Source organism: Macrobrachium rosenbergii, chromosome 34 (assembly GCF_040412425.1).
Source record: "Macrobrachium rosenbergii isolate ZJJX-2024 chromosome 34, ASM4041242v1, whole genome shotgun sequence".
Classification (NCBI taxonomy): domain Eukaryota; kingdom Metazoa; phylum Arthropoda; class Malacostraca; order Decapoda; family Palaemonidae; genus Macrobrachium; species Macrobrachium rosenbergii.
Genome location: NC_089774.1, coordinates 6,507,667 through 6,525,146, shown reverse-complemented (window position 1 = coordinate 6,525,146; position 17,480 = coordinate 6,507,667). Strand labels below are relative to the sequence as shown.

Below are 17,480 nucleotides of genomic sequence, written 5' to 3'. Positions count from 1 at the left end.
ACAGAAATTCCCATTTAGATTCAAAACTTACAGAAGTAAGAGCATTTTAAAAGAGTGAAAACTGATCTTTTATTTAGTTTGATATAGAAAATTTGTAATTAATTCTCTTGTGTCTCAAGTTAATTCTTAATCTCAGGTTGTGGACAGCGTCCTGAAGGGCGAGAGTCATCGTGCAGTGGCTGTGATACGACCTCCTGGTCACCATGCTGAGAGGAATGAACCGTGTGGCTTCTGTTTCTTCAATAATGTTGCTGTTGGTGCAAAACATGCCATCAATGAATATGGTTTGAAAAGGTATGTACAGTATGTAGTTATCGGACATTGCTGAGGAGTTTAGTCATGACTAAAACACAGAAATCACAGTAAAAGAGGATTCGAGTTTATTGTTATCGTTATTGTTAAGCAGGCTGTTTAATTAGCCCATTAGGTCACATTTCTAGACACACAGGGCCCTCCTAAATGACTGTCTTGGATCAAGTCCTAGTCAGAGAAGGTTGGCATCTCTCCTTAAAGAACGTTTCCATTGGGCCCCCCTTTCTAGTCTGGAAATGACCCAGATACCTGGTTAAACCACTTTAGAGCAATAAACTCATTCAGTCACTCTGGTGGCTCTCAGGCATCCATCTCATCCTCAGTCTCCCCACTGTTCTTTTCCATTCTATTGATCCTTATATAACCACTTAAGGCACTCTGCCCTCTTCCATTCTGAACCACATGTCCAGCCCAACGTATCCTCTGCGATCTTACGTAGAGGAATAAAAAAAGTAAAATCAAAATCCCTACATTATCTGTTATTCATTCCGTTTGATATCGATGCAACTGTCTGCTTTTTTACAGGATATTAATTCTAGACTGGGATGTGCATCACGGCAATGGCATCCAACACATGTTCGAGTCGGAACCTCGTGTGCTCTACGTTTCGATTCACCGCTACGACAACGGCAGATTTTTCCCGTGCAGCGCGGAGGCCAATTATAACCGTGTTGGCATCAAGAAAGGCAAGGGCTTCAACATCAACATACCGTGGAACAAGGTAAGTGTTTATTGCTCTTTTCATGGTAATGGAATCATCATTCATTTATGGCTATTATTGTTTAATAGGACTGTGGTATCAAGAGAGATTTTGAAAGGTTGCGACCCTAGGATGTAAAGATTCATGGCTGGAGTATGGTGTGAAGTCACATTATAGAAGAGGAATAGGCTGAGAAATGTGGTTTCAAGAGTCTAGAAAAAATTTGAGATCTGAAAAACTGAGATGGTTTGGACACATGATGAGAATGGCTGAACAGTTGGTTAGAAAAGCAATGGATATGGAAATAGCTGAACAGAAACCCATAGGAATGCTCTGGAAAAGATGAAAAAAGGGTGTAAATGAAAATCTAGACCTGTCATGAGTTCGTGCAATAGGTGCTTAGGACAGAAGAGTGGGTTATTATCGATAAAATACACTTTGAAAGTTACTATTTTGGTAGAAACAGCTGTTTAAGAAGTTACAGAGTGTGAAAATGTAATACTTTTCTCATATAAGTGTGTATTTCCTCATCTCTTGCTTAAATATTAATGTCTAGATTGAATGATACAAAAAAAAGGAGTACATGGTTGTGGAATGTGAAATACATTGAGTTTACAGATAATAAAAATGAATTGTGATAACAAAGATAAGTTTTGAGATGTGAAAAAATGTGGTGTATTTTCAAAATATAAAGAACTATGATATACTTTCAGGGGAGCATGAGTGACGGCGATTACATAGCAGCTATGACTCAAATTGTGTTACCAGTGGCCTTCGAGTTTAACCCTCAGTTGGTTCTAGTGTCGGCAGGATTTGACGCAGCTGTTGGTGACCCTCTAGGAGGTGAGTACCATCTTTACACCATCAGGTTCCCAGTTGTTGCATGCATCAGACTGCGAAGAGGTTTATTGCAAGCTGTAATAATGCTGGGTGTTATATGAGGAAGGGTTATTAAGCATATGCTCAGCTTTAATATCCAGCCAGGCTTGGGACTGGTAAAATTCCATGGTCTGCCTCTGTCCAGGTTGTAGGTATTAGTGGCTTTTTTCTTCTGCATCTTCTTTTCTGGTCCATACTAGTAGTTACTATAGATTTCTGGCATCATCTTAAGTTCCTTTGATATGCTTCTGCTATGGGTGCAGTGTAAATGCTATGAATTACTCAGTAGATATCATGTTTATTACAAATGACTGAGGAGTAGGCAGGTAGTAAGTAGGTTTCCTTGGACATAAAATGGAAGGATATTGACAAGAGGTAAAGGAAATGTAACAATCTTTGTATTCTCCCTTTATCATGTTGCCGGGTATGTGTTTATATATCTTTCCAGTTAGCAGTTACATTCTCTGTATGTCGTTAATAGAAAATAGGAAAAATACCAGTCTCCCAGTATATGCTGGTTATCTGTGAAGGAAGCATAATTTCATTTTATAAAATCCAGTAAAAACTGGGAGTGAAAGAGCAGCATCTGTATTCCATGGTAGTAAAAACCATGAGACGATGATGTTTTTAATTTGGTTAGCCTGAGTTATCCTTTGCGAACCTGTTAGTTTGAAGGTTCAGTTCATGTGCTTTTCATTTTCTGATGGGAGGTAAAAATCACTCTGTCCCAAGTTCTCTTTCAGTGGCAAAGTAATTCTGTACGAAGAGTTGTGGTTATGACATTGTTTTACCAGCTTGTGTTCATGTGCATAATGATTACGGATCTGTACCATTACCTCATGGGTTTGGTCTTCAATTATGATACATCAGTTCTTTGCTTGCGTGTAATTAGGAAGTTTCTTTGGGACAGGTTGCCAAGTAACACCCGAGTGTTATGGACACATGACGAAGCTTCTCATGCAATTAGCCGAGGGCAGAGTTGTCATTGCTTTGGAGGGAGGTTACAACCTTAACACAATCAGCTACTGCATGACTATGTGTGCCAAAGCTTTGCTCGGCGACCCCATTCCATCTCTTCCCGAGGGACTCGCCCCTTCCGAGAGTGCCGTGGAGTCTCTGAGTAACGTCATCTCCGCTCACAAGAAGTTTTGGCCGTCTTTAGACCTGAAGGTAAGTTTTGAGTTTGCAAGGCTTGTATTATATAGAGCTGCTAGAAAAACTGGTATTAGTTGTTTCACATCTTAAAACGATTAGGAAAGGCCTTTTTTCGTTTGATAATACACAGTACTGTCCTGTACTTACATTTTTGTATGATTGCAAAATGGGAGGGGCATTCAGATGACCCTGCCTAGCCTAGATTGGAGGAAACAAGGATTGGAATGGAGGAGGAAGGAGAAGGGCTTAGTCACATGGACAAGTGATTAGACCAGAGTCTTAAAAATTATTAGTATTATTTTTACAAGAAGAAATATTCAGAGGCTGGCCCTTGACAGGTGAACAGCAGAAACAGAGGCAGAAAGCAAATTCCAAAGCTTCATGGTAGAGGGAAAGAAACGGCCTGAACTGTGTTATTGAAGAATACAAATGTCCTCAGAGTAAATATGGGAACTCAGTATTGGAGAAATAAGGAATTTGATTGATTACAGTTTGCTTCTTGGTTACTAGTACAAATTTCTTCCCAACTTCTTCACCATAGCAACTGTCCCTTTGTGTACAAAATATCTCGAGGGGAAACTTAAAGATGTGATCACTCCTGCAACACTCCCATTGCTTATGGGTAGGTTGAGTCCATTGATCTTCCGAAATTTAGCCTTTCAGAATTGTAAAGTCATTTTCACATAGCAGAATCTTTTCAGATGGTTCGGGAGAAAGAGAATATGCAGTTACCTTTTTCCCATGTGGCAGTTGCAGTTGTTGGATTGTCATTTTGAATTTCAGCGTCAGTGTTTTATGAATATTTCAGATTCCTGCAAAGAAAGAAGAGTTCTTGATTTAGTTACATATACTGCTAAGGCTAGGCTGCTCTGTTCTGCAATGCCTGGCTGTCTTTAGAAAGGTTTTTCTGTTTATCCTATGCAGTGATAATGGTCAAAACTAAAGGGTTTTTTGCAACATGCTCTTAGCTCCCAGCTATGTTTTTTTTTTTTTTTATTTTTTATTTATTTTTTTTTTTTCATTCTATTTTTCATCCATTACCCTTTGTCTCTTTTCTCATAGTTGTTCCTTAATTTCAAATTGCTCCAATGTCTGTCACTCATTCAAGATCAGATCCTTTGGGCAAGTAATATGAATGTTTAGAAATGGACCTCAGTGTCTCATTAAACTAATGCACTAAATTATGTGCTAATATAAGTAGTAATGCTCATTCCTTTGAATAGTTAACTTCACAAAATATTTTGTAATTCATCCTGAATAGTACCGATATCATTTATGTTTGTCTCAATTTCAGAACACTTTGGGTCTGTCCCCGGGAAATTCGTACAGTCCCTCTTCACCTGCTTCGGAAGGCGGTCGCAGGATATCTAAAGGAGACAAGGCGACTAACAGTAAGTATCTATTTTCCCATTTATGACCCGGTGTTGGTCATATTGCCAGTTCATGTTTTCCATCCACTTTTATGGAAACATTCTTACAAAACCTTCGTTTTCATCAAGGTTTTCAGTCAGTGTCATTATAGTCATGAAAATAAAGGTTTGTAAGAGTGTGCAGATGGGATAGTTTCCAGGAAAGGATTTGTTTCTGTAGGTGTTAAATATTTTTGTGGATAAAATAAGGGAGAGATGTTATTTTAGAGCAGATATATACAAGTTTGTTGAATGAGAACTCTTAGTGATCCATCACCCTCACACCTGGACCCTAGGTTGCATTAAACAAGTTTCACTTAACATAAGGGATGGTTTAGTAAATAGGAAATGGAATGGGTAATATGCAGTAATATTTGCTAACCCATAAAAGTGGAAAGCTGACGGGAAATGTTAGTAAAGTGAAATTATAAAAGTAATGGAAACCAGAAAGAATTGATCAGTGTTATTGTAGATAGTTCCTACAAAAATTTGAGATTAAATGTTAAGGTTGATGACTAGGTGAGAGAGTTGAATCATGAAGTACATGAGTTAAGGGAGATAGTTTGCACTCTGCCGTAATTGAAGAATGACAGGGTTTTAGAAGGTGAAAGAATTATGGATGCAGATTTTCTTTATTGGAGTGAAGTGCATTTTATGAATGTTCATAAAATGAGATGGAACTTGTGAATTGCTTGGTGATAAATGTAGAGAAAATAGTAGTATGACAACAACGTAAAAATTTCCTACAGGTGATAAAGAAAATTAACATTTTTTTGGTGGTAGTTTAATCATGTAGAGATAAAATATGGGGGGAAAAGTGTTCAGTTTCTAAAGTGTTGGGGTTAATAGGAAGACCTACAGAGTACTAGATTGATATAGCAACTAAAAGTTTCAAAACAAAATTCAGTGGAGATTCAACAAAAAAGTAATATTAGTATAAATGCTAAATTCTTAATTAATTTGATAGAGGAAAAATAGTATTATTATTCCCCCAAAATTCTTGTTATTATATTTCAAAACTAGCAGCCATATTGGAAAGTCAACAAGGCAGTTAACTTTCACAAAATAGGAGGAAGAAAATAACAAAGTATTGGAAGAAGAGGACTTCTGTGAATAAATTAATACACACACATAATGTATATATATATATATATATATATATATATATATATATATATATATATATATATATATATATATATATATATATATATATATATATATATATATATATATATATATATATATATATATATATATAGAAAACAAGTTCGTTGATAGATTATTAAGGAACTGTACAACAAGCAAGAGACAGACCAATCGGCTAGTTATATAAAAGTAAACAAAAGGCAGAGAGAGGAGCTGTTACAAAGGTAACTACTTTCGAATACTACTAACAAACCACGCTATTGTCATTGTCATTGGTAAAACTCAATTTGCAACAGGTTTTAACCTTTAATTTATCGTTTGTACGTGAGATTAAATTAAGATTATGGTTCATATTATCTTTATTGATGATTATTTCAGCCATTTTGAGGAAAATATAATTGAAAATAGCGTCATTTGTAGTGAATTTTTTTTTTACTTAAAATTTACGTCATAAGGTAATTTATGATGTATTAGTTGCACATTTTTGTATTATTTTTTTATTTAATGGCCTTAAATTGACAGTGATCATCATCGCCATCGATAGAATAGTTTAGGTTTAGCCTAATTGAGCCTTAATATGGCTAGTTAATTAAGCATGGTAATGTTCGTAGCCTGATATAATATTACTTTAAACAATTACATTATGTACTTGGAAATGTCATTTTATTATATTTTAATGTATTTTTTTAACATTACTATTTCTTTTATTGTAAGTAAATGATGTAACGCACCTAACCTAACCTAGGGTACCAGGTCCTTACCTTAGTGCGTATTAAATTGGAAATATTCCATAAACATTATTTTAATGTGAATGAGAACAGTAGTGGGTTTAAGGTCCTTTTATTTAACTCGTTTTATGTTTCCCCCCCCCCAAAAAAAAGCCAGTTTCCCAATACGGTCCTCCGAATTCTTGTGTATTAGGTTAGGGTCCAGTATTTGCTCGTTTGCTAACAGAACAAACATCAGGAATATTCAGAGCACATTTAAAACAAGAGAATTAGATGGTCAAATCCAAAATTTATTAATGGTTTAAAATGAAATAGTACCTTTGTGTTTATTGCTACATATTGCCTGAAACTCAGTACATTGTGACCTAACCTAACCAAGGGTATTTTGTCCTGACTTTGCCAGGGAGGGGCCATTTTGTTGGTATGCATCCCATTTCTGTTTACTGTTGCTGCATTGAACACTGATTGTAGTCTTACAACAATCAGAGTTAGGTTTTTGTGTTTTATTTTTGACCATCGGAAAATGAACACCTGTAAAGTTTAGGGTTTTGAGCTAGGAAACTATCATTCACGTTGCCTCAGAAACCTCAGGTACCTTTTGAAAAAGGACAAAAGTATTTTACACTTTCCTTACGGAGAATATATTTCATTTCTTGCAGATGCTGTAACATCACCAGTTGATGAATTGTCTGCCAATCTTTGCGGAGTTACACTAGAAGACAAAGTTGATACAGACCAGAAATCCCCTTTGGACTCTGAACATAACATCGAAATGAAGGGGGAACCTTCATCTTCACGTGCCTCCGAGGAGAATGGCGGCGAGAACATGGAAAATGAACTAGAAGGTGCGGTAGGGGGCACATCAGATCACCGGGGAGATGGTGTCAATACTTTCTTACTCACCGAGGTTCCTGGAGCAGAGGTAAATGGCATTCGTAGTAAACATTTGTATGTCGGCTTTTCCCTTCGTGGCCCACAGGGGAGTAGTGCAGTCAGTACACCTCATGCAGTGCACCGTAGGCATCACTTGAGGTTCTTCGTAGCGTCCGTTCGGCCCTTAGCTCCAACCTCTTTCATTCCTTTTACTGTACCTCTGTTCACATTCTCTCTCTTCTATCTTACTTTTCACCCTCTCCTAACAATTCTCATAGGTCCTAGCACAGGACCTTTGGCTGAAATTTTGCATTCCAATCCAGTCCAACTTTTTCCATCATGGGGTTAGGCATGAAATGAGTTCTTTTTCATTCTCGTCTGTCCTGTGCGCTCTTTGCTTGACACTCCAGTCAGATCTAAGTCCTCATCAATCCACTTTCTGGGCTTGTCTATAGGCCTTTTCACTTTTACTACCATATCCACTGCTTTTCTGACCATTTTTTCCAATGCAGCTTTTAGTTAAAGATTTCAGAAAGACATTGTCACTTTGCTAGACTCTGGTAGGGCTCACCCAAACAATATTCTCCTGAGTGAATGAAAACCAAAGTTGAATACTGTAATTATTGCGTGAATTTATAGATGGTTGTCTTGAAAAAGAAGGTGTAAATTTAAAACATTATACTGTAGCTAATGATTTTGAAAATTAGATCTTATTGCCCTCCACACTGAAGGCTACTCAGGCTAACTCAGGATATCCCCTTTTAAATCCCATTCTTAGGATTTAACAGGCCATCAAACTATACTCCATGTACCTTTTAGTAAGGTGCAACAGATTGTTTCATTGTTCATCATTTGTATCAACGACTGAAACTGAAAGTTGAGAAAATTGTAGTTATGTAAAGTGCAAAGAATTTGGTGGAGTAAAACATTTACTTCTGCATAAAAAATGCTGTAAATTCAGAATGAAGGCATTAGAACATACTTGTTTATTTGCTTGTTTTAGTGCAAAAGCCAATGGGAAAGGCAGTCTGATCTGTGTGTGTTGAATATATATTACCATAATATTTTATTCCAGCAAATGTATGCTGTTGTACCAAAAACATGGTGCCCTCACCTCGAGCAAATCAAAGACGTGCCGAGCGCCGGTTTAAAGACAGACGCTCCCTGCGAGGAATGCCATGACCACTCAGAGAACTGGGTGTGCTTAACCTGTTATAAGGTAAGTGCAATACAAACACAACCCTACTTACAACAAGTTACGTTCTGGACGGCCGTTTGTATGTTGAATTTAAGTACAGTATGATATAAAATCAATACATTACTGTATGTTTTTCATCCTAAAACTGAATACACTTTGCATACAGTACTGTATGCACAGAATGGGCAGGCAAAACAAAATTTGTACTACGGGGGGCCAAAGGGGAGTGCTCTGAACACAATATTAATTTGCGATCCTATTATTATGTATCTGAATGTTTGTAAGTTGAATGTTCTTAAGTTGGGTGGTGTCTGTAATGTTGAAATTATTTTTACCTTCATTTGTGTACCAGTTAGGTTGCAAATGTAGGCACCTGTGCTCTGTAAATAAATTTTCACTAAATACTTTATCATGATGTTCTCCAAATTGTTTGATGTATAACAAAATTTTGGTAGGCAATGATGCTTCTTGAATGCGTACTTTAAGTGTTTTTCACAGCCTGTGAGATTTTCATTAAAAATAATAGTGGAAAGTTTCTATCAACATAGACATGAAAAACGGAAAATCATCGAAAGACGAGCCAACTTGTATTTCCATTACTGGTTTGAGCAGTATTTTTCAGAATGTCGTTTACATTTTTCTTTTAAATAAAACTTTCCTGAACATATAACTTCCCAATAATCTGGCAGGCAGAACGAAGCTATTGTATGTTAGTAAATTACTCATCCTTTTTATCTTGCAGGTCCTCTGCGGGCGGTTCGTCAACGAGCACATGCTGATGCACGGAGTCTCGGAAGAACACTTCATGGTTCTAAGTTTCGCAGATCTTTCCGTTTGGTGTTATGGCTGTGATTCTTACATTCACCATGATGTGAGTATATAGCTTAATACTGACCTTATATATCCCAACAGACTATTACGTACTGTTGTGTGCCATGTGCATTTAATTGCTGGTGGCACAGAATATTTCTTAAAGCATTCTTAACAGATGCTAAACTTTGCACTTTTATGCTTTTTGACTGTCCAGCTTCTTTTAACTCTACTTTTCATGTTAGAACTATTCCTTTGGGCAATCGTAGAAGAGTCTAGAATGTTACATACAGTATGTATAAAATTAAAATAAAATTTGACAGTTTTATTGTTTTGCTAATTATTTTTCATGCCAGTGATCATTTTAGTTTTAGTGGGAGTTACCCCATTGGTGACTTGGTAAAATGGTAAACCATGGCCATTAATCATAAGTAAATATAAGATGTATAATACCAGTATAATACCAGTCTATATCATTCTTAGTGATTTGTTAAAATGAGTGAATCTGTAAATTCTTAAAAGTCATGCTAATGGACACCTTTATTCCAGTCGTTACGAGAAGCTAAACGGGCAGCCCACGTTGACAAGTTCGGAGAAGATATTCCTGGATCTACTTGATCGCAAAGGTGGTAACATAGCTTGATCCTGTTCCTCATGTTGATAAGTACTCTGTTAACCAGTATTTTTTTATATAATTGTAGAAATAAGCTTGAATGCTATGTTTATCATACTTTCCCAAAGTCTGCTGCCTTTATTGTAGTATAAATGTAGGTAATCTTTAAAGTGAATTTTTGATTTTCTTTGATTGATTTTGTTGATGCTGTTAAATGTCTCAGTCTTATAATGGACCTAATATTTTTGGAACATTTGATGGTATTACAAAAATTATTTGCAGTTGAATTTTCAGATGTTTAGTTTTTTAAATACTTTTGAAGTTAACTTGTGTTTATTCCAGATTTGATGTGCGAGCACTGTAGACATTGCAGGACTATCTAAAAATGGGTGTACATTTATTCCAAACCTGCCTTTTGTGTGGAACTGACTGCAGTGTCATTTAGTTAGGAAACACTGTTTTCATTATCAAAATCACCTGTTAATAATCACGCTCAAAGTTTTGTATAATTTAGAAGAATGATTTATTTTCATTTTGTTGCAGGTGGAGGCTTCATACGCTTGAGAACCATACAAGGAACTGTGGCAGCAGTTGATGAAGTTGCAAAAGAACATAACAGTTAGGAAATACTTCGGCCGACAAGTGGTATAGGCAACTGATTGCCGTGAGATAACACTTTACTTTCTTTAAATTTGAAATATACTCATCTTTTACGAGAAGCGTTTATTACATATATTCTGGATGATTCTCACACATGCATATTAAATATACTCCCTGTCTTGGTGTAAATTTCAGTGCAATATTAAGGTCTAGCTTAGGAAAGACTGGAACAGAATTAAATACAAAAACCACACCGCTCTTTGTAGCTACGAAATTTTTCTGCAATACTTGTGGTAGACGTAGGCATAAGCTCACTAGAGTGCCTTAGTGTTATATTCATCACCCCTAGGCGCCGCGTAAGGCTTCTCTTACCGTTTTCACGAGTCCACGCTTCTGTTCGAGCATACGCACCCATGAAAAGTTCTCGGCCTAGAATAGCCTCAGACGTTTGTGCCGTGTATTCCGAAAAAGAATTTGCCTTTGTGATCGTTAATCATATTTGCTTTATCTCACAAGTTTATTAAAGTGTTGTTAGTTAAGCTACTCATTAATAATTGCTGGAAGGTAGGAGTTGGAATTCTTCAACAAAATTTTATTATACCTCTGGTAATTATCTTTTAATTTTTTTCTAATTTCTTTTAAGAGTTTCCAAGGTTACTTTGTAGATGGAATTTTTAGTTGATAGTTATTCAAAAACTGATAATTATAATTTCTTTCAGTTTAGAGGTTGTATTATCATGTCAGGAAGTATACATTTGCAGGGGTCTTCATTGTAGAGTTGATCACAAACCTGTGTTGAATGGTTAAATAAGTTATCACACTCAATACAAATGCAGGAAGCTATTTATTCTTCCCAGTAAAAGATTAGTCAGAAAATGCCCCTCTGAGAATTAGGCCTCATTTTTGCCCGCTTTTTTCAGAGGTTAGGAAAGAGTCCCTTTCGTCGTATTCATTCTTTGGACAAGTCATCCTTTTGTAGTTAAGCAAATTTTGGAATGCTTTCAGTCACCGTTTTCCTAATTCCTGTGACACTCCATCTTTCAAGATAGATGGATTTAGTGCAAGGTACTCAAAGCAAAAACCGTTCAGTGCCATAGCCATTTTTTAGTGTCCTTTGCTGCCAAATTGTGAAATTCCTTTTTTATTTGTACTCTTTTTAATTATATTATCTTCAGTATATCAAGAGGTGGGATTTGCTCTGCAATTGGGCACCACTCACTCTTTTTCTTGTTTCTCGTGAGAATTTGGATGAGTACTTTTGAATCAAGGGAACATTACCATGGAAGACAAGTTCCAGTTTGGGAAACTGAAACATTTCTAGTTTTAAGAATTCTGGTGATTTTTTGCCCCCCTTGTGTACTTGAGAAACTTTCTCATCATGGTGAGGATGGCTCCATTTTTAAGATTTTAGTGGGTCTGTACTTTTTCAAATTATAACATCCACAAAGTTTTCATTTAAAAAAATACTTTGAGCTTGTTTTTGCAGCTTTTTGGCAACATTATATCCCAAGACAGGTCTCAACCACTTGAGACGAGTCAATTAACCCTTGAAAATATTGTGTTTACTAAACTGAAAATATTTAAGGTTGACATTATAGATAAAATCAACTGGTTTAGGTATTATGTTTACCCAATGCTTCAAAAATTTTAAAATCCAGTTGTCTAGTCTAGTTTTTCAAATGCATTTATGGTCAAATGATCCACAGGAAATGGAGGTATCTTCTTGGGTTGCAAGATTGAAAAACTAGTATTCTTTACATTTCAGACTTTTTCTGTGATTTATTAAGATGTTCAGACTTGTTGGGTTTTGCCAGTTGCTGAATTGTGCATTGATGTACAGCACAAGGATGGAAACATCCTCGTAGGAAATCTGACCCACTAGAGGCTCACGGACTTCATATAAATATGTTGATTACTGCTTGATAGCGGAAGACTTTGACCTACGTAATGATCGTAATTATTCATGAGGTAATTATTCTCTACTTGTTTTTTATTTTGCACACTGTGAAAAACCTTCAGCTTTGTTTTGTGTACAAGGCTTTGAAGATGCTGCATGCTACTTCCAGAATGTTTTTGACTGTAGGCTTGTTTTTCCGTCCTCATGGTAAATTAATTTAGTGGAAGGGGTATTGATAAAGTAACCACCAAATTTCTTGTTATATACTCGTAGTTATGTCCATATGGTACCTTTAGACGTTGCGAGGACACAAAGGTAGCATGAAAATTATGGCATGCCATCTTTCACGGCAACTAAATTCTTGACATGAATTTGACACATGACGGAAAGGAGCTTACGAAACTTTTCCTCGTTCACATTCATATTGAAAGGTTGGTGACTTTGTTCCTTCTTATTAGGTGCATTTAAGAAATCTAATTCGAGAGCCATTGTTAATCGGCTCATTTCTACTGCTTGAAATTCATCATGCTGTTCGTCGTCCTAGTTTTCAGTGGTAGGAGAAACTTGTACCTAGACTGTCCACTGGCATTTTGAATAGCTCAGTCGTTAATGTACAGTTCCCCCTTCCATTTCGTCCCTCAGTGTCTTACATAGGCTAAGAAATTAATCCTTAATTAGGCATAAGGAAATCAGTGTTTTCTTCGCCGAAATATCAAGTACGGCGCATTGTTAATTTCCTTCATCCAGGTCATCCAGGTAGTCAGTTAAGAATCTAATTATTTCAATGTTTGTCATTGTTTTATATTGTAGGAAAAATGTTTTTAAATATTTTTTTTGTTTTGCTTAGGATGTCTTTTCCCGTTCTTGAGTTTCTGTACCCATACGATGTAATCTGTCCAATAATGAGCAAGTCTAAGGCAGCCCTTCAGATGACACCTTTTTTTGGGGGTGGGGGAAGTTCCTGTAACCCTGGACTAATTGTTATTTGATGGCTCATTGTATTGGCCTTTGTGATCATACTCCTTTTTGGGCACATTTATACTACCTTTGGGTATCAGAAAAATGATCAGTCAGCCATTTTGTAGCAAAAACAAGGGCATAACCACTTCAACTAGGTACCCTTCTCCTGTGTAGAATTCAAGTTAAATTGTTGCTGCTGTTTACATTAAAATTTCCCCGACAGCAAAGTGTGGTACTTAAGACAGCGCTCTACACAGTATTGGTGACAAACAGCGAGGACCCCTGTCAAAAGTATTGTTTTAGAATTGACAATAAAGATTTTACTTTTGATGCACGTACGTTTAGATTCAGTGGTATAAACATTTGATTTTCAGAGGTTATAAAATTGTGACGTAGCACGAATTGAAGTTTTACTTCTTAATCTTCATTCTCTGTCGTTTAGGTCCGTAGCATATTGAACGTCGATTATCACGTATAGTAGCTGAGTTTGCTAAATTTTATAACAAGACATTATTTTTATACATGTGACAGAAGGTCGATTGGGGATGAAGATAGTATAAAATTGTCAAGGAAATTTATTGTCTGCTGTCGTCATGTTCGGTGATATTTTGTAGGAAAGAGTATATTGGATTCCAGAGTACTTTAGTTTTGGTTCTGCGCAGACCATAAAATCAAACAAAAGCAGAATTAAAATGTTTAATGATATTGGCAAATGACATTTTAACATCGTACGTCACTTTGCACATCACAAATAATAGAAGACTTCTGTTAGGAATTTATCTCTGACACTGTGCGTCCATTGTACTCTCTCTTGAATTGACACCTTGCAATGAAAGTTGTACTCATTGATGACTTGCAAATGTAGAAGTGCTATAATTTATCATAGGAATTTAAGAAAATGCACTGAAGCCCAGAAAATAAAAATGTTTTTTTGCTGATCCAAGTGCAAAATATGTTGATTGCCCATGCTTGGTTTTTTATTTTTTTTTGGTGTGTGCGCTCCTCAAAATTAAATTTTTTTGGAGGTACCAATTGTTTATCAGTAGCATTGAAATTCTTGTTTCCTAAACACAGTGGTGCTAACAGACATTATCTTTGTTCTTGCAACTGAAGCTTTTATTTTTAATGCTCACGATGCCAGCATGAAGTTATCTATGACAAAATTGGGTTTTGTTCTGTAGAAGAAAGTGCGTTTGTCCAGGTGGTTTTGGCTTACAGGTTACTCAGTATAATATTGGTCAGTTTAAGTCAGCTAATTTTAAACATCTGGACTTCAGTGCAGTTATACCATTAAAGCTGGTTAAGATTAGGTTACATTTAGAAGCAAGGTTATATAACAGTATTTTGCTACGTAAGTTTAAAGGAAAATATTCTTTGGGTGTTGATTTTACTAATGTACAGTAATTATGAGTTACAGACACTTTTGTTGTTTTAAATCTTGTATTTTTTTCCCCAGATGTATTTATTTTCAGTCTTGAGTACTTTAAAACCTATACTTTTTTTTTAAGTTTTATATTTATTATATCAGTAGATGTACTTTGCAAAGCAAACTCAGCAATTTGTGCAATTGTAACGTAAGTAACACAAATGTAGGGACTTCTTAAATGGTTTAAGATATTTTTGGAAATGTGCAAAACCCATTATTACAAATACCATTTTGTTGTCAGAAACTCCTGTCAAGAGTGAATATTAAGTTTTCATAGTCGTAAGTACTTCAGCGTGCAGTTGATTTTTTTCGGATTAACAGGAATTATTGAATTATTTTCTTAGGTGAAGATTTATTCTCAAAACTTCATGTGGTAAAATTTGTCATTTGTAAGCTTTGGTAATTATTACTAGTACTGTGAGTAAAATTTTGTTTTGAGATTTCAAAATATCTAATCATGGATGCTACATGGAATTCATAAATATTCATCATTAATAACCGTCCTAATTTCAGTCAGCAGCAAATGTCTAGTCTCAAACATAGGCCTGTTGTTTCCCCTCAGTGGGTTTTTCATTATTTTGCCAAAATGCAGTAATTTTGTAACCAGAGCCCTCCAAAGAATTTGACCAAAGTTCTTTGTGACATATAAACCAGCAGCTACGAATGTCACGTTCATTAGTAGTTGCTTAGAAAAAGCTATCAGCTGGTGACCCTGCAATTTGTAATATTTGACGAGGTCTTCAGATTTTTCCTAGATTGTCTTGGCCTGCTAATTCTATGTGCAATACTTGTTCATGTTTCTCTCCCTCTTACGTTGGAGGTAGTCATTCAGACAACTCCAAACAGCTGCTGATTGAGTTAAGGACTCCTTACTCTTATATGCTGAGTTAATGGTTTGCCATTTGTATTTTGGTAAAATTGAATTTAAACTTTAGAAATTTTTCAGAAATTGTAACATGGAAGTAAAATGCACACCTGATGTATCTTATGGATCGAAAACAAATGTGCTCAGCTTATTTATACAATATGCAGCCAAATGTTATGCCAAAGTACTAATGTTGTAATGACTAGATTTTAATAACCACTAAGTTTCTTATTTCTCAGGGGTTCCCCTCCAAGAAGTGAATATTTGAGTTTTATTTTTGATTTTGTTGATATCAACAAATACAAAAAAGTATTCCTCTTTAACTCAAGTTAATGGTTTTATGTTGTAATGATTCTTAACATTATCATTTAATGTTCAACTAATAAAGGACTTCCTTAAAGGAATTTTTATTTCAAAGCACCTTTTCTGTGGGTACTAATTGAAGAAGTCTCTGTGGTCACTGCAAGATTCAACTTCTCCCAGTTTGATCCTCAAGTAACGACAAAATGAGAAGCGGTGATTTCTGCTCTGAATCAACTGTACCTCCAAGGATGCCAGCACTACCCAATCATCCATGGTGCAGTGAGCATGTAACCACACACACACCAAAGGGGCTATTACCAACAGAGCTTTGAATTGGTAAACGACGCTGTTGCAGACAAAGCAGAGGTACTTTCTGAAGGGGGTAAAGGACTGGCGCTTTAAAGACTCCCCCCTTCAAACTTGCGCCAAAAGCATAAAGTCACCCCACGACAGGATCCATCTTGAACAATGTCTGAAGGCAAACTCGTTCAAGAGAGGATGATGACCAGTCTCCAGCTGCCTTCTCAATCAGGAAGGAGTCTAAATTATTAGTGTTAAGTAGTTTAACCAGAACTTCGCACAAATTTATTCAGCTCCAGAGACTTGTTGCATACAACTTCGAGCATGTTCTTCTCAAACATCCCTTTCACCTCTGCTCTTCTAAGTGTCACTACAATTCTGACTGCTAAGGTTTTGATGGACTGGGACCCTCTGCTCCTATATATCCTCAGAACCATAAGGATCCACTCCCAAGCGAGTAGTCTACACAACAGCCTGCCTGGGTTGTCACTTACAGGGGACGTGGTGCATGATCAGTACCGCTGGTACTGATCAGCGAGCCACAAACAAGGATGTCCTGTACAAGGAATGAGGCTCTGCACAGTGGTCATCTATCTCGCAAGACTCCCTGTGACCACAGGAGAACTAGTCAAGAAATGCAGATGATGTCAAAGAACACCAGCTGAGTGTGATGTAGTGGGGACATCTCCCACAAGTACCTACAGGTAGGAAGTCTGCTCTTGGAGACTCAACAGGGTGGAGTTCCTTTGCAAATGCAGCATGAGCAGACAGAGATCGCCAAGATTAAGTATTTAGCCTCGGAAAGAATTATGGCCCCCAGAATTTTAGCTTGTCAAATGATTTGGTATTTCTAATGTATTCCCTGCTTGATCAGAGCCCCTTTGCTTTTATTGCATTCACATATAGGCCTTTACTACTGCAGAAGTCAGCTATATGACTTAGAAGGCCTTTTCAAATGTTTGTTTTTTGCATAATTATTTAGCACCTTGTCATAATTCCAAAAATATTAGGTTTTCATTGCAAATTACAATACTTTCGTTCAGGCCTAGCCTTCCATAGTAATTTTATTTTTAATTCACTGGGAAAGTCCATAATTTGTTTTTAAATGAAAGGTTAAACCTTCGGTAATAAGTTGGACACTTAGCACAGCTGGAAGTTGACATATTTCTGATGCCTTCGCAAAAGATGGGGGCAAGGGCTGATCATTTATAACAAATATCTGAACATTATTTCAATGTTCATGCCAATCTCACGGCCGGGAAAAAGTCTGACAACGGCCAAAACATCACCGAAATGTGCAATA

General features: G+C 36.4%; 1 protein-coding gene across 1 annotated transcript in view; it reads left to right on the top strand.

Annotated features, from left to right (window-relative positions):
• Nucleotides 1-15,974, top strand: part of HDAC6 (histone deacetylase 6) — a 37,819-nt gene extending 21,845 nt beyond the window's left edge. Inside the window, exons 23-32 of the mRNA XM_067133769.1 lie at nucleotides 137-294; nucleotides 838-1,033; nucleotides 1,726-1,855; nucleotides 2,802-3,061; nucleotides 4,341-4,437; nucleotides 6,992-7,254; nucleotides 8,281-8,424; nucleotides 9,146-9,274; nucleotides 9,763-9,839; nucleotides 10,370-15,974. Of these exons, the coding sequence (XP_066989870.1) occupies nucleotides 137-294; nucleotides 838-1,033; nucleotides 1,726-1,855; nucleotides 2,802-3,061; nucleotides 4,341-4,437; nucleotides 6,992-7,254; nucleotides 8,281-8,424; nucleotides 9,146-9,274; nucleotides 9,763-9,831 (1,446 nt within the window). The 3' untranslated portion in view covers nucleotides 9,832-9,839; nucleotides 10,370-15,974. The remainder of the gene's footprint in view (nucleotides 1-136; nucleotides 295-837; nucleotides 1,034-1,725; nucleotides 1,856-2,801; nucleotides 3,062-4,340; nucleotides 4,438-6,991; nucleotides 7,255-8,280; nucleotides 8,425-9,145; nucleotides 9,275-9,762; nucleotides 9,840-10,369) is intronic.
• Nucleotides 15,975-17,480: the final 1,506 nt, after the last annotated feature.